General features: G+C 26.4%; 1 protein-coding gene across 3 annotated transcripts; it reads right to left on the bottom strand.

Annotated features, from left to right (window-relative positions):
* Positions 1–5,727: 5,727 nt before the first annotated feature.
* On the bottom strand, positions 5,728–25,597 carry LOC129984078 (kelch-like ECH-associated protein 1). Of its 3 annotated transcripts, none has more exons than XM_056093854.1 (9): positions 25,562–25,597; positions 24,374–24,767; positions 21,920–22,084; positions 19,589–19,738; positions 15,908–16,186; positions 13,855–14,258; positions 10,769–10,974; positions 8,583–8,759; positions 5,728–6,998 (listed from the first exon to the last, which is right to left on the bottom strand). In XM_056093854.1, exons 2-9 carry the CDS (start codon positions 24,626–24,628, stop codon positions 6,847–6,849), a joined length of 1,788 nt encoding a protein of 595 aa, XP_055949829.1. In that variant the 5' UTR covers positions 24,629–24,767; positions 25,562–25,597; the 3' UTR covers positions 5,728–6,846. The 3 variants fall into 3 exon arrangements, with proteins under 3 accessions (XP_055949829.1, XP_055949827.1, XP_055949828.1); XM_056093852.1 differs by having other exon boundaries at positions 25,380–25,576; XM_056093853.1 differs by lacking the exon at positions 25,562–25,597 and adding an exon at positions 25,119–25,254.
* Positions 25,598–25,689: the final 92 nt, after the last annotated feature.

The following is a 25,689-nucleotide window of genomic DNA, read 5'->3' as shown; positions in this document are numbered from 1 at the left end:
TTCCAATCAATCCCCAATGCTGAAAATCATGTGTAGATTCAGATAACAGATACTTAACAATTTCAGAAGCTTAAGTTGCAACATGAGCATAAGGATCCATCTCTGGTACAATTATTTAAATTGTTCCCTGGAAATTTTGGCAACAGAATAGAAGAATAGATTTCACAAGAATTTAAAGAGAATAGAGGATCAATATAAGAGATATGATATCATAGCAGATGAGATAGGATGCAAATTTAGTATTAGAGCATGCAAAAAACATGTAAACAAAGTTCACTCCAGAATATGAAATAAAAGAAATTTGTGGAATGAAGTAAAATAAATTTTTTATTTTTATTTGATTTTTGTTTTTTCTAATTAAATTATTGTATCTTTACTACAGTATTGCAATGTTTTTTTCTTTTAAAATACTTTACAAAACTTATTCAGGAAAATGTTATTTAATTAAAAGTCTGTACCATGAGAAAACTAATTTAATGGGTTAATATAAATAGAACTACTGTTATATTTTCAGACAAAAGTTGTTGGGCAAAAATTCATTCAAATTTGTTTTTAGGGCTTGAAATATACATGAAATAAGTATCAACAATTTATATTGATCTGTATAGCAGTTTTTTCTTTAAGAAATCCCATTTGCAAAAAAATATACATTAAAAAAAAGAAAATGAAAAGAATCTGTTTATTTTAATTGAATTTTAATATTCAAATAAACTTATTTGATAGAAAATAACGTATCTACAGATCAGAAGTACCTAAATTTTATTTCTAAGCAATTTTAACATTTCAATGCCAAATGCAATTTTAAAATACTATCTGCTACTTTTGATATAGTGAATAAAGCAAAAAATGAACAATAATAAAATGGTCCACAGCTTGAATTTCAAAAATTCTGTAGTCCATTTTAAGCAATAAATCCTTTTTTACAATAACAAAAGCAAAAAAAAAAAAAAAAAAAATCACAAATTTACTCATTTATCGTCCATTTAAAATATGAAAAAACTAATTATCAGCATAACAATCAAGAAATTTTTAAATATGTGAATATGAAAATAATAATTTATTTTTAAGGCAAAATTACAAGGGTTTTTACAAGCGTAAGTTACAAGATTTTCATATTAAACATCAATTTTCTCTTCAAATTCATATTATGAAAACTAACTGAAGTTAAAATGCATATAAATCAGATTTGACAAAATTATGCTGCATTAAAAAATGTTTTTTTGATTGTTAAACTTTTTAAATATTTTTAATACTAAAGTACTTTAATACAGATTCTTAAAGTGAAGTATTTATTAAAAAATATTTGCTTTCAGCTATAGACCAAAACAAAACAAAACAAAAAAAGATTAATGTTCATTTCACTGTTAAAAAAATGATTTTTTCCATAACTTTCAATATTTTTTACCAGTATTTTGATTAAAAATTAATACACAGAATTAAAAATATTTGCTTCACATTGTCTAATTAGAAGTTTCCAACTTCATTTTGAAAAAAGAAATAAATTTTTATGACATGCCAATAAAATGTATTATATAATGTATAAATATTAAAAAAATCCCAGAAAGCTAGTTTTAAGGAATTTTAGTTAAATAAAAGAAGAAGAAAAAAAAAGAAAAAAAAACATGGAAAAGCACAAAAAAAAATTAATAGATAATAGATTTTCATAAGAACAAAATTTCAAGAAACAGAGATTTAAATTCAAACACTAAAAATACATTTTTATTTATTAAAATAGAGTAAGATTTCTTTTAAATTTTAATTCAGGCCCCTTTTCAGGTAGGAGTAAAAACTATTATATTTCCACTTCCATTATAAAAAACAACAACAATGAAGCGATTTAAGGTGGAAAATATCTAAGCAATTGAACATTAAATAATGAAAATTGAAAGAAAAGTCAATTAAAAATAATTATTTAAGAAATCGTTAAAGGTAAAATCATTTTCAATTGACCTTTGTATACAAATAAATATAAAAAAATGATGATCCAGTTTTTCCACAATACAAATATCTTTCTATGCAACCTAAATTAAGGTTGGGATACACAATTCCATGATTTAAGAAGCCCTATATTAAGGATATTCACAGTACAACACCCACATATACATAACCATCCTTATTTTTAGGGCATCTAATTTGGCACAATTTGCACTCACCTATTTACAGCAAGTATCACATTTTAAATCACTTTACATATAAGATACATTCAGCACTTAGTGGCATCATATTCACACACAATTCATAAAATAATACTTTATCAATATATGTAAGATCCTTTACCTAGTATATAAATTGACACATGAGAAATATAAATGTTCTGTTTTTGAAATATAAAGATTGCATGAAAAATATGTCCACTTTAAAACATCACTTATTTGAAAACAGAATACTGTTGCCATTTAAGTTAGATATGAATTATATTAATTTTTAAATTTTTATGGTGAAATTAAAATGAAGGAAATTAAACTTTCAAAAGATATTAAAAAAAATGAAATCTGTACAATCAAGAATAGCAAATAAGATATTAATTTATTTTACATTTTATTCAAGATATCATTATAACTAACAATAAGTCAAATTAATATATTCAGATAGGAATAGAAGTATTAAATTATATTTTCAAGTGCCAAAGTATTTAGATCTAAGAACTTTAAGGTTTGAAAAATCAGCTATTGAAATAAATAAGCTGGTATTTTTTTTGTATTCAATCACATTTTTGAAATCTTAAGAATAGCTTAACAGCTGCATTTCAAAGGGGGGGGGGGAATCTTAATAATCTATTTTTGAACTGCACACAGGAGATAGAAAAACCAAGACAGCCTCTTGGATTTCCTCAATTTTAAAATAAAGAGAGTATAACACATAATATTGTTCCTCAATATTAAAATTAAATTATGTTCAAATATACCTTTTTAAAAACATTGCCGTCATAAACAAAGCTATTTAACAGTGCATTACAGCATACAATAACCAAGTATTACCAGCTTTAAATACCCCCAACATCAATAAAAATCGAAAACAGAATCAAGAATATGATCCAGATTACTTTTCATTGAAATGTACTTCTTAAATAGAATTGAACATAAAAGATGTTAAATTTAAATCTGTAACCAGTTTAATTTAGTAGCACCAAAGCATGTTTTCAAACATCACAAGGGACATACATAACAAGGGACATTTTGGAACATACATAAATGGGGTAATATTGACAAAAATGAAACATGAGCTCCCTTCAATTCTTTAATTTTCCAAATCATGCCAGTAGAATAGATTGCAATTGGAATTGGGCATTTTTGTTAAAATATTCAATTTATTTTAGGGAAAATAATAAGTTTATAATGAAATAAATACTTAATAAAAAGATATTTATTTTAAATTAAATTTTTTTTTACCAATAAAAAATAAATATATATGCATTAATTCATCACCAATGAGTTTCTAACAAAGTTATGTTACAGATGAAAAGAAAAAAAAAAAAAAAAAAAAAAGTGCTGTTATTTTTTTGTACAAATGACATATTAAGACAATAAAAAGTTTTTTTTTTTACTTTTTTATTTTGATGTGAGTAGGGATATTCTTTTTATTTCTTTACATTGAACTATATTTGTTATTCATTTTAGAACTTTCTTCTAATTTGCTTTATAAATAATTTTATGTTGGTTTCATTTGTGATCTGATATTATTTATATCAAAGTTTTACAAGATCATTTATAATCACGAAACAAATATGCTATGAAATAAAAAGGATATTTTTGGTTATATCCTTTTATAACCAAACCTATATCCTTTTATCCCCAACCTATCTGTGCTCTTAGCTTGGCAAATTTCTTATTGCCAAAAATAGTTCTGAATTCAAAAACTTGAAATATAACAACCCCAGTATGATACTTAGGCAGTAAATTCATTGACTATATGCACACATATAGTTTCATGGAATGTCCTTCACTAGCAATAGTTCAAGACCTTTTATGAAATAGCAACAAGCATAACTGATAAGAATCAATGTGAACAATGTTTAATAAGATAGATTATAAATAACTTTGGGTTGTATAATCACAATACTGAATCGATAAAAGGAACAGAATTCATATTAATGTCAAATCATTAGGAAATGAAGAAATTCACAATGAAGAAAAATTGCATATACTGGCATGTATAAAAATACAAAATGCTTACATGAAGATCAACAAACTGAACAACTCAAACCAAAATCAAATATACATATGTTCCCATGATGAAAATTTAATGAGCATTGCAGATGTGACAAAACAAGAAATACAGACACAACATCTAGGGCTATGATATCTTTTTTATTTTAAAATTTAGTTTACTTTTCTGAAGAAGAGTAAACAAAATTTTTAATTAAAAACTAATTGGCAGTAATTAAATAAGATATAAGAACTGCCTTCAAAAAGGCAAAAATTAGTGATATAGTTTATATACAATGAGCAATTAAAGAATAATTCATTCTTATATGTATCTCAAAGCAAACTAAATCGATATATAAATTAGTCAAACTAGGAATGTTGGTAAACATGAACAGAAGGAACAAAAGCAGCAGGCTTGTATAAATAATAAACAATTTATAAATATATAATTGATTTACCTTTATATAATAACGAATAAAATTTAAATTGATAACAAAAAAAAATCACCAAGAGAAGTGAGTATTAACATTTTAATAAAGCAAGTTAAATAAAAGAATAATATATGAAAGACATTTATTTACAATTTCAAAATAATAATAATAATAATAATCTTAAAGTAATAGCTACCCTTCAAAAATTAAAATATTTCCCATACTTTATTATTTATTCCCTTAAAGCAATGTTTTTTTTTACAAGAAATAAAGTACGAAGGAAAAAATTGGTAACATAAGTGGTCCAAAAAAAATTTATAAACACAGAAAACAACAATTAATAACACATTTCATGATGACCTAGTAATAAATTTTGGAATAAGGAAAAAAGATCAAATAAAAAAATGTACTTTAAAAAAGATATAAAAGATTTCATTTTTAATTGGAAAAAAGTAAGCAGAAGTGAAATATTTTAATAACATTTTATGATACAATCACAAAATGTATAATAAAATCTTTCCCCTAATTCTTAATTTGTTAGTTTAATGTCAAACACACCTTCAAATATAATCTGTAGTTTGGCATTAAATTTACAATATGCTTTAAAAAAATTACCTTATGTTTATTTTTTAACTAATGTTTTTCTTTTCAAAAAGAAATAATTTTAAAATACTTTTACAAGTAACTCCACATTTTACAATATTTTCGCAAGTAATTTTACAAGTATTAAATATATAGGGGGAAAAAATCCTGAAGAATCCTTTAAGAACTTAATTTGTTCAGTTATACTACATTTAGTAATCTTTAGATACAAAATTATTTTACGATCAACATTCAACAAGAACAATAAAAAGTATTTCCTAAAATATACGAACTATTTTATGTATAATTTCCCAATTATTAGTTCAATCCAATAAATAAAGCAATTTTTAACATAAATTAAGTTCATAAAATAAAATAAAACTATAATTTTTAAGTTTTATACAAAATTGATTCAGAACTAAAAGTTACAAAAATGGATATCTTTTTCAATATTAATTTATAATCATCACAATAATTTTTAAAAGAAAATTTAAACTAGAATAGAAAATAAATTATATGAAATTCATAATTAAGTTCCTTAGTAAATTTCAATATACTTTTTTACTAATTATTCATGAATCTGTAATTATGATATCTATCTTAAATTCTAAGAAACAGTTAAGATAACTTTTAAAATATAATTTTGCTAATTCCTAATGATTCTGCTAATCCAGTATTTTATATAAATTAATAATCTCCCAAATAACTTTGATGCCTTCCTTGAATGATTTTTAGTAATTTTCAGAAGGTAAATCCAAATCAATCTTTGACAACAGCTGCCTATTATTAAACATGCAATTTACATAAAAACAACAATGATAAAAAATCATGCAAAGTCTATAACAATAATCTTTAATAAGAAAAGAATAATTAATATAACCATTTTTAATTTAATAGCATTTAATATTTCATTAAAGATTATTTACCTGGATGTATTTTATTACTTTTTTTTTATCATCCATAAAAAAAAGTACATACGATACATCCAGGGATAAAGAGATTAAAATATTTACTTTTAAAAACATATTTCAAAACTTAAGTAGTCAATCATAACAAAAATAAATGAAATAATCTATTCAAATCATAATTTTAAAACTATAAAAATGGAAATTTGATTATTAAACATTTTGTATAGTTATCAAATAATGAAATAAAATTCTGCTATAAATAAAACAAAAATGTCCCATGTACAAAAGCTATCACCGGTTGAAGTACTTTTTAAAAGAGCATTTATCGATAAAAAAATATAAAACTAACTAATTAAAGATTAGAAACTTAATACACTTCATTTAAAGTGAAAGTAATTAACCAAATTACGAATTCCAAATGTTTGCACTAAAATTACATCATTTACACTCAAAATATGATCAACCTGATACTCAGTGAATCTTTGCGCACACGTTTTGTTTACAATGTCACATATAATCTACAACAATAAATAAGTAGAAAGCAAGACAAAAGATTTAAAAAAATGACTAAAATAATAACATGAAAACATTAAATGCAAATTTGGAATTGATTTGGCAAGGATCCATAAACTTAATAATAACAAATAACATTCATTTACACTTTTAACCTAATAATTTTAGGCAAATCAGCTCTGTCACCTGATAAAAAAATACCCAGAGTTTTATTTGGGTATTTAATGCAATAAAAAATTATAACAATAATTATAGACATCAAGCTTTTTAAGAAATTCCATGTGCTAAACATGGGGCCCTCCAAACTGCTGATGCTTGACCACTACGTCCACAGGTCATATTTGGAGCTGCTTCCCACGCATCTTTCTCAGGATCATATACTTCAACAGTATTCAAGAAATTTGTACCATCATAACCTCCTGAAAAAATGATATATTTTCAGAAAAATTAATAAAAAAATCATGTAGAAGCAAGAGTTCTCAATAAAACCTATAAATATTTTTAATAATTAGCAAATAAAGAATTTTTAAAAAAATGCAACACACTGAAGTCTGATAGATAAGACTAATAAAAGGTTGCAAGACAGATTTCTGTGTGTTGGGGTTTGACTTCCCATACAAAAATAAAGTTCATTATTAGAGGTAAGGACTAATAAAATAGTAATTTGGAAAAAAGTATGCAAACACTTTTCTTATATCACCAGCATATTGCTATAAGTGATCAAATCAGAAGAAAAACCTTTTAAACTTATTTTTGCAATCAGGAAAAAAAATGTATTGATGCATTTTCAGTCTGCTAATAATAATGAAGAACAAGTGCATATACGACATTTATACATAAGTCAGTCATATATAAGCAAGGCAATAAAAAAGTGACGATATAGAGTACAATGTACAGAATGGTGTTAGGCTTCCAAAATAATATTATTTATGTATTTAAAGTTTAAAACTGCATTGCTGAGGAAACCATTAAAACCAAGTTACATAAAATATTTAATGAAAATTTTTAGCACCAATTGATACATCAAGTTTAATGGTTGCTAAAAATTTTCATATATACTATGTGATCATAAGTATCTGGTCCCTCTCATTTAAGTATTTTTTTAAATTTCTCCAAGTAGACCAAATGAATTATCTTTGAACTTCAATCATGTAAAAATATATTTAAATTCATTTTTTACCTTGAAGATCATGTCACGAGGGCATAAAGATGCCCAGCCAGAAACTGGTAAAGAAAATTACATGTGTTCCCTTTGTTTTTTACAAAGCTGATAATGCTTTGTGAGTTTTATCACTGATTTTATTTGCTGTGTGCAATTCCAATCACTCAAATATTTATTTAGCATATAAAAAATATACATATAGTTGATACAAAACAGGATTATCAAACAGGCAATGTAGACTACTGATTACGAGTTCAGAGACATTTTTGTGACATTTTAAGAGTAATATAATTTTGAGTTTTTGTCTGATCTTCAATGATCACGTAATTAAACATATTTAAAGTAAAATCAAATATCTCTTAATTTTCAAAACTTCACATTAAAGATTTTTTTTTTTTTTTTTCATATTTCCAAATTTACTAATAGATTAGCGCAGTTCGATTTTTTTTCCCCCCACAAACTGCTTACAAACAAGTCAAGAGCTTTGGCAAATTTTATATTTGAGTGTTTTTATATTTGAATATTTTTAAAAGTTTTGTAATTTTTTAAAATTAAAATGTTCTATGTATGGTGTAATGAACCAACTCTTGTAAGTGAACCAAATAATAAAATGCTTTGTTATTTCAATTTAACCATATTATTTGTTACTTCAAAAGATTGCTTATATAGACATTAAAATAAAGTCAATAAAAAATATGGTTTGGGAAGGTAAAGGATCCTGGAAAAAGCTTTACATGACATTGGGTTATTCGAATTTACATAAAATTTACATTTGGTTACAAGGTTGATTTTGATAAAATGACATAAAAGGGAAAAAAGTTAAACATGATAGAAATAATACCTAGTGCATAAATTTTTCCATCTAACACTGCAACACTGAGAGCACTACGAGGGGATGACATCTCAGATACATAAACCCATTCATCCGTTTCTGTGTCATACCTTTCAACTGACTTCAATTGTAAAGCTCCATCATAACCTCCAACAGCATAAATATAATGCTCCAAAGCAACAACACCTTTAAAGTAATACAGTTTAATTTAATGAGACAAATGTTGTAAAATTAATCATTTTTTAATATTCCAATGAAAAAAGAGCTATTAAATCAATGGGAGTTTAAATTTTAAGGAAGATGGCATAAATTTTCAAACTTTTAAAGATATTTTCTAACAAAAATCTTTTTGATAAAAGATAAATATTTTCCTTCAGAGTTGCCATGCAAACCTGGAAAAAAAGTCCCTGTGTTTTCCCTGCACAAGTACACAATAAAAGAGGAGGCGTGCAAATAGCATTCATATGCTATACAGAATAACAATACCTTCCTAGTTTTTATCAATGAAAAAATAAGGAGAATTAAAGAAAAATTTAATATTACCTAAAATAGTAGTATATTAACATTTTTATTTACATATAGAAAACAAATTTCTTTATTATTGCCTAGAATCTTGGAAGACAAATTCACATGTTAGAGAAAAAAAGATGTTGATTACTTTCTTCATGCTCTCTAATTTAAAGTCACATAAAATTAAGGATTTGGGTTAAATAAAACAGAAAATAACATTCCTGATATGATACAAATCATTTAATGATTACATTAAATGCAAGTTTAAACAAGCTGTACTTTTTTTTTGATAATTTATACAGCTGAGCAGAAGTTTCTACAACTTCTGCAGATTTTTCAGTCATCCATTAATTTTTTTTTTCTATTGCAACAATTTAATTTGCAAAGTTGCTTAGCGTTTATTGGATTCTCATCTGCCCCTGGAACTTTTTCTGCTTTTTTTTTATCTGATATTTTCTGTTATTTTGATTAAGGCAATTTTTTTATACAATATTTTTATTGGTTTTTAAGTTGTGATTTTACAATGCCTCAAAATCACGAGCCTGCTGCTTAAATTCAAGTGAAGGTTTGGAAACCAAAATTTTCAAGAGCAAAAGAATATTTACTGCTGAAGAACAAGAATACATTAGAACAGCTTTATGAGAGTGTGATGAATAGCATATAAGCCAGTTATCGACTCTTCTACCCGGGCGATCGTTTTGGTAAAATGGTTTAGTTACTGGACTGCTAACCACAAGGTCCCAGGTTCTATCCTTCGCACATCGCATACCGCTTCATTGGTGACCTCGGATGATGAACCTTCAACCTCTGCACAGCTGTTGTGGTGCCATCTACCCGCAACCAAAAGTAGTCAGACTCATGTGACGCAGCAACCCAAAAGCCGTTAGACACACTTGGCACATCAGCACCCACACATGCTAGCCATAACGCTTGGCACTATTCAAACTGGGTACAGGCCCATTTAGACAACAGCTAATCAATACATCACCACTCAACAGCTATATCGCTCGTCTCATCTCCGACTCACTGGAGGGAGAGTACTGTGGTGAATAGCATATAAGCCAGTTAACAACTCTTCTACCCGGACGATCATTTTGGTAAAAAGGTTTAGTAAATGGACTGCTAACCACAAGGTCTCAGGTTCTATTTCGCACATCGCATACTGCTTCAAGAGCACATCACTAGAACTCTAAAAGTAAACATTTACTTGTCTCAAAATTTTCTTTAATACCTTTCTTATAAAGAAAATCAGATATTAGTAGTTTTTATAAATCATTTAACTCAACTGATATTCTAATTGTAAAAAAAATTACAATAAACAAAAAAGGATTTTGTATATCATATACAAGAATTTTTAGATTAAAATATATATGAAAGGGCTTAATCCTGAGTAAAGCCAGATATATCAATTAGTACCTATTAACTCCAAGAATTTGTATTCTTGTACTTTAACAATGTATTCATATCTCATTATTTTGTCCAAATTGTTAATTGATACTCGAGTACATTTAAATCACCTTAATTATTAACGGCAAATTTTACTTATTGTAAGTTAATGTCTAAGCATATCACAAAAACAGAAAAATATTTACAGTTGGCATCAATACGGATATCATCAACGTGTCACATAATATTAGCAGATTTAAAAAATATATATACACATAATGTTCAATTTGATGCATTACCTGCACCACTTCTATTAGTATTCATGCTTGCAACCTGTGTCCAGGAATCTTTTTCTGGATGATAGCACTCTACAGTATTGAGCCTGCTGTTTCCATCATAACCACCCACAGCATATAAAAGACGTTTTACAACAGCAACACCGACACCTATCCTACTTGTGAGCATGTTTTGCACTCTAGACCATTTATCCTCTGCTGGATCATATCTAATTCATATATAAAAAGAATAGAATTCTTAAAAACTGGACAATTTCAGAAAAGTAATAATTTTTATCATAAATATCACAAATAATATTCATAATAAGAATATTTATTAATAATTAAAATAATTTGAAGCTTATTTTATACACTGGTTCTCTGAAAGATTTTTTAATAATGTATCTTAAAAAAATATCAGATCAATCATCATCTTCACACAGTAATAGATAAAATCTGTTCAATAATGGATACTATGCAGTTATGAGATGTTAAACATGAAGGTGCAAGTAGAATCTCTGAATGTTTCCTTGATGAGAATTCCATAATAGACATGTATTATGTCACACATTAAGAAATGTTTGAGAATGAATAAGGATACTTATTGGGAAACCTCAATATTGTTAGGACGATGCAAAGGACTATCGTAATAACATTCTTATGAAAAGATAAATAGAATGAAAAAGTAGCAGAGAACTCCTCTCACATTGGTCAAATCTTTTATGATAGATTTCTTTTTGAGAATACATGAAAAAAAATCCATATAGTTCAAGTGTTACAATAAAGTAGTTAGTTAATGAGATTAGAGTATTTATGGAAGGATAACATATCCAATACTAACTGTTATGTTTAACAGTCTTTGCAATTATATAAGCCATTTGATTAGCATTACATTTCAACAATAATGGTCAATAATTCAATCACTTTTTAAAATAGATAAAATTCTACACTTGTATAAGTTAATTTGATTCATGAAATCCTGCTTTATGTTATAAATTGTTTAAAAACCATCTACTAAAAGTATGTGCATATATTTTTAGACATTATGTTTATAACAAATATTCAAAAGGTCATTCATTATAGTCATTAATAGATTTTTTAAATAACAAAATATTCTAATTAGAAATGTGATATGTGTAAATTTATGACAAACAAAATGATTCATTGCATAAAAGTTAACACATTTTATAATACTTATATACAGGGTTGTTATGATTACAGTTGAAAAACTCTGAAATTTCTAAGCTGGCTTTATGACTTCCAATGAAATATAATTTCATTAGCATGTAATGCAAATTAGCAACGTACTCAGAGAAAATCAAAATCAAAAGTTAGTTAAAATTTCTATTAATAGCTAGCACTGTATCAATATCCAAAGCAAATGATCTAAATCTTTTGCAAAATGAAACAGCAAAAATGTTTCAGTATTTTTTTAAATTAAAATTTGCTGGTTTAAAAATTTTTAGATATGAATCTATAGATATAAACAAAATAGGAAGAAAAGGGGGGAAAAGAAAAAGAAAGGGAAATTTTGTGTACAATTAGTGTGAACAAACAAAAATATAAATAAGCCATTTTGCAATAAAAAATAAAGACAAACAACATTATACATGTGCAATGAACTTTCCATTATTTTCAATCATGTACCCCTTTCTGAAAATTGCATCTTTTACAACAAAATGTAAAGCATCTTATGTGATTGGACAGATGTGAAATGTAATACTATCCTTCAGATCAGGTGTTATCTGACATCTGTCTTTAGATATCATCTTTCAAAAAACCCAACAGCTAAGAATCGCATAGTGCGAGATCAAGCAATAATGATGACCATACTGTTTGAAAATAATGACTTATTACATGATCTAGTGCGCAAAATAACATTTTAAGAAAGTTGAACTGAGTAAGTAGCTGAAGTGATAAACTATCTAGAATAAAAATGGTACTTCAAAGATGACCTCGCTGTTGCATCTCTGGAACGGAAAAACAAACAAACTAGAAAACATATTGCAATATCTGACCTTATTTACAAAACATATAATGTAGACTACGGAGGTTGAACACAGACAAATCGATATGAAGCTTTATTTTAAGCTTTGAAGATGTGATATTACTGCCTCTATAAGTTGCAAACTGTTGATGAAAAATGTAACAATTTTTCTTCAGTATTTTAAAGAATGCATTATTTGCATCGCATGCTCATGGAATTATATTTTTTTGTTGGAAGCCCTCTAAAGCCTTCTGAATTGGCAAATTTTAATTATAAAAATTTTGGACTTTTACTTGAATAAGCACTTTATACTTAAAAAAACTTTTGCCAAACCCTTCTCATTAATAGATATATTTTATTCTAGTACTCCACAATAATTTAAACTGATAGCATCAAAAAAGCTACAAGCTGTAATCAGTCCAGTTAAATAGTCCCAAATATGATTATAATCTAAATATTTAAATAAAGGGAAGAATTGCCAAATTTAGGTTGGTCAGAAAATTGGGTCAGTACAATAATTTCTATTAATTGATCGGACACAGGCTTGGAATAAAAAAAAGCTGAACTTCATAAAATAATGAATAGTGCCTAGTATAAGCATAATTAGCTGAGAAATAAAATGAATAAATTTATGCAAAAAGTGCTAGAGGCAGTAAATATATTGGAGAATTATTATATTAAAGAAAATTAATTTATCTCAATATTGATAAAATTTGACTCCTTAAACAGTGACAGCTTTATCTTGGCAAAAATGCATTGCTTCTATATTACTACACATTGAAAAATGTCCAGCTGTAGCCATCTTCCCTTATTTGACATGTTTAGAAAATTTTAATTTAAGCATCAATAGTCAATATTCTGTGTTTGAAACAAATGTTGCTCACTTTTATTGTACCACAACTTTGCAGCTATTTTTATAACTCTAAGATGTGTAAAAACACAAATAGCATCATTTATCATTCATTTTATTAGTCAGATCATATAATGATCTGATTTGTAAATAGTCAAATCATATAAGGATCTAATTTGTAAATAGTCAGATCATATAATGATCTGACTATTTACAAATTTTTTATGAACTACCCACTTCAGATGTCACTGATTACAGCTTTCACAAACATACCTTTCAACAGTATTATGATGTGTTGTTGCTTTTGATCCTCCAACAGCATACAGAAGTCCATCTAAAACTCCAACACCAACTCTGTTCCTTGCAATTGTCATTTTGCAGCAAGATTTCCATTTGTTGGTAATTGGATCATAACAGTCCACACCATCAGAGTCCTGATTGCCATCTAGGCAATTATTTCGTCCCCCTACAGCATAGAATTTGCCATCGATGAAGGCACCTCCTAAGCCACTGCGGGGAGTTGGAAGATCCGCTAAAGAAAACCACTGTTTCTCTTGAGCATTGTAACACTCCATGTTGCTTAAAGAATGCTGTAAATAACCTCCAGTCGTATATATAACATATGGAACTTTTGGAGTACGTTGGTTGCAACTATACTTGCGCCTTGATGTTAAATCCTAAAAAAAATTCTTTAGTTTGAATCTCAATTTTTTTTTCAGAAAATTTATTGAATGAAATTTATTACATCATTAGAAAATGTATTACAATTAATGTCACCATTATTAAAAATATATACAACAAAATCAATGAAATGCTAATACAGAGTTCCAAACAAAGTATTGGATTTTTCTATTTGTATTCAACTAATATTTAAAGCAAAGCCTACACTAAACATCAAAGATTCTAATTGAGAGAGCATACAATATTGCTTTATTTAATAATAAACAGTTTGGTACTAAAGAAGAATGCATCTTCAGTGGTATTTAATTTTATAATAAAAACTTGGGTATTCTGGAATAAAATGTTTTCACTTAAAAACAGAAAAATACACTTAAGGGGTCCAAAGAAAATCTGGACTTCATTGAAGATGGGTGCTTGAAAGAGGGGAAAATTACTTGTGGCAGCTGACAGCTATTACATTTTCCATTGATGCATTCCTTTACATAGAAGGTTTTCTTTCCGTAAGGAAACAAATCTTAGATATAAAAAGTGTGCTTTATTAACTATAGATGGAAAAAAAAAAATGTTCCCTTTAAGGAATTTTTTCGAACTTTTTCATTTCATTCAATTTTCTCATTATAGCTTTTCCCAACTATCAAATTTTGTTTGTAATAAGAAGTCTTTGATTTGTTGAACAAGTGCTTTAGCTTTATTATCTACTTCGGCAATTTCGGAAAGGAATTTCATTTCTTGTAAAGATATCAAGGAATCAGATTCTAACTTTCTTCACGTCATTGGCAGCTATTTCTTTAGCTATATATTCTTCCAAAAATAAGTCTATTTTGAATGGGCTGATGTTGATGATATTTTCATCTTTTTTAGTAATGGTTCGAGTATGTATCACGCTAGATTACTTTACATGGTCATAGACTATATACTGTGAATCAGTCAAATTTCCAAATGAACTTTTATCAGCACAGAATCCTCTTTCAACAGATGCTTGTTCATGAGAAAGAATGAAAATTTTTTAAAGTCCACAGTTTTGTAAATTAAATGTCATTGAACAAAAGATTTAAAAAAAAACCCTTCATACTATCTCATCTGACAGAAGTTAAAATTCTAGAAATTGAGCAACGATTATCTCGATTATTATTTATATACTCAGTGAAATAAATCTATGTAATTCATAAGAAGATTATTCATACATCATTTTTTATCCTTCCTGATGCAAGAATAAGACAGATAAAACAGTTTTTAAGGACATTCTATATATCCTAAAGCTTGTTTTAAATTCAACATATATCTGTATTTGGGAAAATTCATTTCAGTATTTATCCAATTTTAATGTGACATTGCAAAAAATTACAAAATGGTATTGAATTTTAAAACATAAATTTATGAGACAGTGAAGTTATAGAATCCAACATCTAAAAAGTGACAGTTAATTAGATTGTTGGGAAGAGATGACTCCTTATGCCTACATTAATAATAAATGAACATTTCATTAATATACAATGTTATAAATTTAAAATATATAATAAATATCTCTAAAAATTCATTTTTAAACAAACCGGTAATATTACTATATATAAGAATAATGGATAAGTACAGATTTTATTCAGTGTCTATAATGTATCAATAAATATAAAAATTTCTCAATACATACCTGAATAATACGACTCAAGTAATCACAGCACTGAGGTTCATTTTTAAGCACTTCACATTTTTGCATTTGTTCTTTCAGAAACCGTGGTGTCAAAAAGTGACAGCGCACAGCATTCAAAATATCGGACAATCTAGGACAACGTCTGGGTTTATCATGCTTCACCCATCGCAGAACAGCATTGAAAACTTCCATTTCACTCCTCACATTCAGTTCATCACGTTTGATCAGTTTAATCATCTGAAGAGCTGATAATGCTAGAAATTCCTCACCTTGAGACACCTAAAGAAGAAAATTTTAATTGAAATAATCATATTAGAACTGTAAATATATATATATATATATATATGGGAAAATAAAAGATAATTGTGATGACCTTTGATTCTATTTGCAAAGAAAGTTTGTCAAAGAATGGAAAACATAAATCTATGCTTTTTAATAAAGTAATATTTAAAAGATCACTGTGATAACTGATTAACTAAACTGATTATGATATTGACTGTTCAATTGAATTGAAAATGACACCATATAATAAAAGTTTACAGAACCTATAAAAAATTACTCAATTGGTAGAATTTTATCTAGCTTTACAGTGACACTGTGCTTAACTTTCTAGATGCTACCTTCCATAATTCTTTGAGACTTTCTAGTCTCCTTTTTATGACTATGCAAAATTTTCTTTAACCCTTTAGAAATATTTTTTCCCTAGTAAAATGACATACTATTGTAAATGCAAACTGTTCTATTCATATATGTTAACCTCACATGGATTTCTTGTCAGATAATATCTGTTGACAACTTATAACATAGAAGATATAAGGCAGGTATGTGATCATTCTTATTTAATAGAAAATGTAATAAAATAAAAGAATCTTTTAAATTTACAGCTTATCATAATAATAGCAACATGAAAACAGTCCATGAAATAAATGTTTGGAAATCATCTAAAGATTATAAATACCACAAACAGCTTCACTAATTACATTTTAAAGAGATGATGTAAAAAGAAACAAAATAGTTAATTAAAGTAATCAGCATAGTTTTTTCCCCTTCCTGATACTTTCTAAAACTTGTTTAATTCAAACTTTCTTAACTCTTTAATTATGACTCAAATAATATAATATAATGCGTGAATCACATGGTTATATTTTTTAAAGTCATTTCAAGACATGAAATAATCAACTTTTAATACAAAAACAATCATCTGGATTTTAGAATATTATTCATAAGAATTATTTGATATTTTCAGAGTCACTTACAGACACGCATGATATAAACCTTTTTCTAATCAGTTGATGTGCTTAATAATATCAAACTTAATTTAAAAAATAGATTTTAGCACATTTTTTAAAATCATGTAAAAGATTAAAATAATTGGGAAGTAAAGAATTAAAATTCAAAAATTGTTAGGCTATCACATAACATATACCTTTAAAAGAGATTAAAATATAGCAAAATGTAAAATATAAATAAATATTAATTCCAAATTTTATATATTATCTAAAAAAAAAAAAAAAAAAAAAAAAAAACAGGTAATATATACAAAATGAGCTTTTATCTTCAAAATCTGTTAAATCAACAGTATAAGCTAGTTGAAAATTATTTAAGATTTTAGAATATATACTCACTTGTTAGACAAAGGGAGAAAGAAAAAAAAAGAAAAAGGAATAGATTCAGTTTAGCCATAGAAATGAAATCTGTTCTGTAAATATAATGTAGGGCATTAATGTGTTACTGACTTCGAAAAAACTTTCCTAAAATAAACAGAGCATTCAGCAACAATAATTAAAAAAATTATCGACTTATTAAGGTATGCAGTAGTATACTGACAGCATACCAACTATAAATTCCCCAAAAATAAAGAACCCATTTTATGAACTGATAAATGTCATATTCTCTTATCAAGTAACAGAATAAAATTACAATAACTTTTTTAAGAACTTGATAACAGTTAAAATATGAGCTGAATTCATAAATACAGCCACACTACCAAACCTTACTACATGCACCATAAAACAATTGTCATATTAGCAATGTAAGATTCTAATACTTGGAATAATAGCAAAGATTTAAGCCATTGCCTGGCTATTTGGGGAAGTGTGGAACCAAAAATTTTACAAACTATCAGGAAAGTAGTAAATTATATATGTACCCCCCCCCTAAAAAAAATTTAAAAAAATGTGGTTTCTCCAATAAAACAAACAAATATCTTTGCTATTATAAAGAATATGAATTAAAGTGTGATCTTCATTACAAATTATTTGACATAGAGTTATCGAAATTGTTGTATATATTTTAGAGGAAAGGAATAAATATGTTGGAGTGGCATTTTAAAATCTTAAATAAAATTTTATTTAGTTAAAATAAAGCGAGACCTTCGCATTTTCCTGCAATAACTTCTAAAATTATTATTGCAGGAATTTTCATCTAATTTTACATGTTTTTTCTCTCATTTTTTCCCATTATTTCTGCATAATAGTCTTTTCAATTGTTATTATTTTTTTAAAAATTTCAATATACTGAAATTAATGTGAACATTACTTCATCCCTATTTATTATTTTTTGCTTGCTTTAAAATATTTTTACCAGATTTTCATTTGTTTCAAAGTCAGATTAACAATGCCTGAAAGCAAGTGTAAGACAATTGCTCAAACAGAGACAAGAAAAATAAAGCCTGTGCAAAAAAGTAAAATAGATGAATAGAAGCAGATAACAGCAGTGATTTCAAGCTATAAGAAATTAATTAATACTTTGTCTCTTTTCTAGAGAAGCTTTGACAGAAATTCATTTTTTAAAAATTTACAGCATTTTAAAGTTAATTTCCTTTTATTGAGGATGTGCAAAAATTTTACCTTTTATATTTCTGTGCAATTTAGTTTTTACATCAAAAATATTACATATTGAAGGATTTTAATCCCCAGCAACATCAAGAATACCAAAACACCATTATAATAAAATAATATACATGTTAATGATGAGAAAATATTGAATTATAGGTGCACTTACTTAGTTTCTAATGTATCTTTATGCTACTGTTTAATTCATAGCATATGCATTTTAAGTTAATGCATGTGTTTCTGGTGAGAAGACATTAAGCAATAAATTAATTTACATTTATTTAGCTTCTAATGCACTTGGTTTAATGAAATGTTTTTAAAAGCAGTAATCCACTAAAAATGTGTCATATCAGTAAAGTTACATCTTCTTTTATGCATATTCTTCATTAAAAAAATGAAGTATTATGATATCTATTAGATTTTGGAGATATTTATAAATTGTTATCAGTATAAAAATATTAAAAGCTATATCTAGTAAATATCACAAAACAATCCTTATCATCCCCCCTAAAAATCTTTCATTTAATGATTACAACTCTCACAGAAAAAAGCTTTAGTGTGGAAACAGTGTTAAATAGCTGTTAATAAGCAGCCAATTATTTATAAATCTAAATATTTTTCTTTTGAGTATAACTAATACACTCAGTCTATTAACATTAAAAAATATATATATTGAAAAAAAAAAGCCTTGTTCCTCATTATAGCAAAATTCAATTATTTTGAATTTTTGAAGTTCTACTATTAGTATAATTCACTGAGGTATTTGATATTAAATAAGCAAACAAAAAATGCAGAAACAAGAAAGTAAAGCACCAAATTTAAAAATGAAATACTTAATAATTGCTACCTGTGAAAAATGTTGGTCAATAAACTGATTTGCTACTGCATATAAGTTGTTACAACTATGTTGCAAAGCAAAATCAGCAATACCAATGCAATTACTTGGATCAAGTTGATTTTCTAGAAAAGAGCAGCACGCATCAATAATGTGAGGCACCTAAGATAAAATACATATAAATTATTAAAATATAGAGTAATGTGAACCATATACTTTATTTATATTAGCATAAATTATTGATTTACAATAATTTTGATTTGTTGTTGTTGTTATTTATGGTACTTAACAAGCCTGCTGACAGAGCTGTCAGTGATTTAAGCCAAGTGAGAGTCTCTTATTTTTTTCAGTAGTGCCAAGAGCATGATTTAGCTACTTCATGCATTTCATTCGCTTGTATAACCCCTTTTTAAAGGGGGGGGGGAGGTGCATTCACACAAATCAAAGATAGAAAACAGAAGAGCAACCATGACCGAACCAGGATTCGAACCCGGGATGCCCAGATCACAGGGAAGACGCACTACCCCTATGCCAGGACGTCGGCTATTATGATTTAAATAAGCAATCTAAATATATATAAAATTACAAACATATAAGATTAGATATAATATAATCAGTGAATAAATTTCTAATAGTACAAAAAAGATCAAAAGAAAAGCTTCTAATGAATTTTAATATTGTTTGATTGCATTAATATAGTAAAAACTTGAGTTATTCAACATAAGATTAATTTTATTTTTATATTTAGGTCAAACCAATGTTTAAAATAAATGGAGTATCAAAATATTCGACAGACATTTTGTGGATTTATTATTAAAAATCTAAATAAATAAATAAAAAAAATAATTGAAAAACATTTGTATAATTTTTTTAAATTTTAAATTTCTTATAAATTTTTACAATTTGCATTGATATATTGTTTAGACCAATATGATCAAGCACTGTATTCTTGTAATTATATTTAAAAAATTTCATGATATGCTACTAAAAGTATAAAAAAGGGAAAAATAAATCCATGAAAAGAATTTGTTTTGATAATAAAGCAACTCATGTTAGAAAAATATATGTATAAATTTGTTTCTCTCATAAATCAGGAAAAATTATTAGAAATTCAAAAACAAAAATTTTTTTCATCCATATGAAAATGTTAGATGAACAATTAAACAAATGATTAATTTTTTTCATGGTCAATGAATGTTCTTTCAAGAAGTAAATACAAAGTTAATTTTCTAAATATGGAATTAAAATATTTATTATAATAGTAAAACTTTATCTGTTCTGGAGCCATAAATTCATATTGGAAAAAAAAATATAAATCAAAAATCAGCAAAATATCAAAAAGCATGAAAATTGTAAGTGAACAATATTTTAATTTAAAAGACAGAATGTTACAAATGATATTTCAACATCCCATTAAAAAAATTCTTTAGGACTATTCAGTAGTTCAACCTCTTCTAAAACAAAATAAATATGCTTGGTATTACAAAAAAGAAGAAAAAAAAATCCCAGATCAAATGGCAAATAAACAAATATATAGCTCATGTTTTTACATTGAAAACAATATACCCACTATGAATTACATTCTTACAAAGAACAAGAATGTCATTGTGAGCATAATGCACCATGATAAATCCAAAAAGCAGGAAATGGTATTATAATGTCAGTAAAGGGATTGAGAATACCCTTGAACAACTTTTGAATGCATACATTAGTAAAAAGAAAATAAATTGCCCGCATATGGTTATATTTATAATAGTTTTGCTTACAATGCATTTATTTTCTGGACATCAGTAAATACCATATAGACTGAAAACAAATATAATTTATTATGATTGGTAAAGAATAAAATAATTTGCCAACTTTTGTTTATTTACAATTGACATGCCAGATGCATTTTCTATATATTCATTATATTACTTTTTAAATATGTCGCGTTTATTCTGTTAAAAGAATTATTTTTTTGATTTAAATATAATGTACGAGTTCCTGCATTTAATATTTAATACTTGGTTTGTACAGACCAAAGAATGTCATTTTCTGATTACATAGCAAATGCAATCAGAATAGCAAAATTAATAAAAAAGAATTTTATAATGTAAATATTTGATGAAAATCTCAAATTCAACAAGATTACATAATATTCATATTTAGTAATAGTAAAGTTATTTTCAATAACTAAGAATACTCATAAGGTATATGGAATAATATTCTTAAAATTTTTATTTTTTTAGGAAATCAAATATGTTGGCAATAAAGCAAAAAAACCAAGGGTTTTTTTTTTTTTTGCATTATAATAATTAATAAAATAAATGCAAAAGACAATAAAAAGATACAGTAGCTTACTTGAAACATTGTTGCTGCAGGAAGAAGATTACAAACATTGTTTTCTTCAATTTTGACTTGTCCAGTATAAGCAAAATGGATAATGATTGCCATACTCAATGGACACACACCTTGAATGTTGATAACAGACATTTCTGATTCTTTCAAGCCACTAGTAAACATGGCCTAAGGAAGATATACAAGGATGTAATTTTCAGATGTACATATTTAAAATAAAATAACAATAACAAATAAACAATTGTGAATACCAATAATTCTTTGGGAAACAAAATAATATTTTAAATATAATGTATTTAAAATATCAATTGCATTCATAAAAAGTTTGAAGCAGATGAATAAATTATACAAGCATTATTGTTTATTTTCAGAACTTAAAATCTGAAGTCTGATAAAAATAAATGTATATATATATATAACTATGACAAGATTAAAAGAAAATGGGTAGCTTCTCTGTGGGTTATTCCCCCCGTTATGTTTTATAAATTTTTCTGTGTTATGGATTAAAGTAAAGGATTATATTTCTTAGTTGCATTTATTACTTTTCATACTTTAATTACTTCCAATTTATGACATATCCTTCCATTTATTAAACACTTTCTATCAAATAAAAAAGTAAAAATAAAATATGGATAAATTTCTTTTAATTTTTGACATATTTGAACTTAATTTTTTTTTTTAAATTTACAGAAAAACTAGGAATGCTGCTTATTATATTGTTACAAATATGTCATTTTGCTACGCGGTATGAATAGTTTCATCCTAGATAAAACCGTTAAAACCTTTACAAGATCTGTCCTGTGCATCAATGACCTGAGAGCTTGGCGACTAAATGGATCATACTGGAAAGTTCGGGAAGTTTCATGATCCATCCAGAAGGAACTAAGATACACCTAGGTACGCCCTGACTGGTCTGAAGATTCTAGCCCCGCCTCCCGGAACTATAAAAGATGAGCACTCTGAAGCTGGGAAGAAGTTGCGTGTGAGAGGATTAGACAGCAAGCTGCTGAAATATTAGAGATTAAATGCGCTGTGTCATTACGATTGATCGACGGTATTTTGCTGTATAGAAAAATTTTGTAACAATATTAATGATTATATTTATATCAGACACTTTCATTTACACAAGTCTTCAAATAATTTTTTTATAGAATTGGTTAAAATGTTTAACTAATAATAATATGATTTTTAATAATCTCAGAATTTCAAAATCAATAACAAGAACAAATGAAGCGAGAATCTTGTGTTTGCATAATATTTTAGTTTGCTACTTAATTTTCTATAGTATGTGCTCATCCACATTTTCTAACTTGGCATTTAAAACAAAAAAGATTAAAAAATGAGCTATTCAAGTAGAAAATTATAATATATTGTTTTTATTTAGTTATTTTGCTATTAATTGTTAATTTTATTACTAAATTATTGTTAATTGTTTGCTTATTACAAAATTGCCTCTGGTTAAATATGTAGCATTCATTTAAATATATCGTTCACCTGATTTTTCTTATAGCAATTATAAGGTTAAAAGCAGGCTTCCCTCCAACTTCAAACCAGCAAAGTTTTTTTTTTTTTTTTTTTTTTTTTTTTTTTAATTTTTGAGTGTGTATGTTAAAGTTAAATGAATTCCTCATGTTCTTGCAAATTGAGGATGTTTGTTATTTAAATTTGATATTTGTAATTTTTCATTTTCCCAAATGAAATGGGTAAAATTCATACAAGAACTCCAATTTTATTTCCCTCTGAATGTCAACACATTTATAGAATGTTGGATTGATAGTATAGTATAGTATGGGTTACAAATAAATATCAAATTTAGAAGTAACATAACCTAAAAACAATTCTATCATGAAATAAAATGTTCGAAATGGTGAATATTAAATATAACAAATGAAATATCAGTTTCTTCATCAGATAAAAAAAAATCATCTTACATATTAGGGATTTTCTATATATATTAAAATATTTGTAATGACTATATATATTTTCTCTCTCTCTATATATATATGCATACCATTAAAAATAATTGTAATGACTCTTCAGCAATATACTTGAATACTCTTAAAACCTTACTAAGTCCTTTCCTGAATAAACTGGTGCATTTTTGCTTATTTCTTTCTTCATATCTTTTGCCTGAATTAGAATTGTATATACAAAGCTAACTTTCTATGCACTAGCAAGCTTACTGTCAAAGCATGATTATAATAGAAAAGTACTCAAAATAGTTACAAAATCCTGTTAAGCAGGAAATCTTTAAATTTTCCTTTGATTATTTACAAGTATCCAATTAATGAAATATATTTAAAAAAAATTTTCCTTCAAAAATGCACTTTACACATTTTTCACCTTTTAAAACATAAAAATTCATTTTAAAACATGTTAAATACTTAAAATAAATCACATTCACTTTAAATTCAAATGATTAAAAAAATAGATGCAAAAGGTATAATCATATCTTACTTTAAAATAAGGACTAGCTGATGCAAGAACAATCTTATGAGCATGAAAAATCTCATTGGATACTCTAATCTCAACATCACAAAGTTTCTGATGCTGTCTCATGAGGGACATGACTTCAAATGCCTCCTTTGGATATGAGGCAATTGTAAAACGCATTGCTCCATCTGCACACAAATTTTCTTTATCATCTTCCTCCATTGATCGTGATCTAAAACATTGTCTATGACTCTCAGTTTGTTCTTTTTTTCTGGCCATTTAACAACCTTGCTTAAGAATGCTTTTCTTCAGCAGTGTCATTAAAAGCATAATAAGTGGATTTAAAGGAACACTATTTCTTTTTATACACTCAAATATTACATATTTGGCACTCCATGAATTTGGTCCAAACAATAACCTATAAAATAAAATAATTTTGAGTATAACACATAACAATGAATAAATTTGTTTTTTATGATACAATGCTTAAGTAATTTTCTGAGATTTGATAATTATTTTGAAAATAATTTTAATGACATTTTATGAATATCAAGTAAAACATAAATAGAAAAGAACCATGCCATAATAACTTCTGGAATTTAATCTATAAGAATTTGAAAAATTGCAATAAAACTACAATTCTTTTTCCCACAGTTTAAAGTATCACAATTTTCTTGATAAAAATTTTATTATTGCATTTAAACATTTTGCATAACATACATGAATCAAATACTACAAATCTCATAATAATGCTCATAAAAGAGAATACCTGGCATTAATAAATAAAATTCTTTAAATATTCTGCAAGGAGATTGAAAGCACTGAATTAATTTTTCTGCCATCAGTAAACAAAAACAAAAAATAAATAAAATAACGGCTAAGAAATATATTCATTATTTTACGAAGGGATGATAAATGATATGAGCAAAATCTTATAAAGTCGCGTCATTCCGCATGTATAAAATAATAAATTATCAGATTTTAACTAGAGTTTAGAGATAAAATTATCTTTCAGAATACACACACGTACATAAACAGTAATGACACTTTTTTTCTACCAGTCATACATGAGAAGTCTATCTTTTAAGCAAATAAGTAAGAACGTTCAGTTTCTTTTTATACTAAAAAAGAGTTGAGTCATTCACTTATAGTGTATTCATCCCGTATCACATAAATAGAAACATCAGCAGAAATTGTTTTCAAGACTTTAACCTTTGGAGCAGAATGTTGTCTACTCTCATGTAGCTAATAGTTCCGGAATCTTACCGGTTACAGTTGAAACTACAGTTGACTTTTAAAATATTCAAAGTGCAAATTAAATTCTTTACTACAGTTTGTTC

The sequence above is a fragment of the Argiope bruennichi genome, chromosome 9 (assembly GCF_947563725.1).
Source record: "Argiope bruennichi chromosome 9, qqArgBrue1.1, whole genome shotgun sequence".
In the NCBI taxonomy this organism is placed as follows: domain Eukaryota; kingdom Metazoa; phylum Arthropoda; class Arachnida; order Araneae; family Araneidae; genus Argiope; species Argiope bruennichi.
Note: the sequence above shows the minus strand (reverse complement) of the source record. Positions and strands in the feature narration are given on the sequence as shown.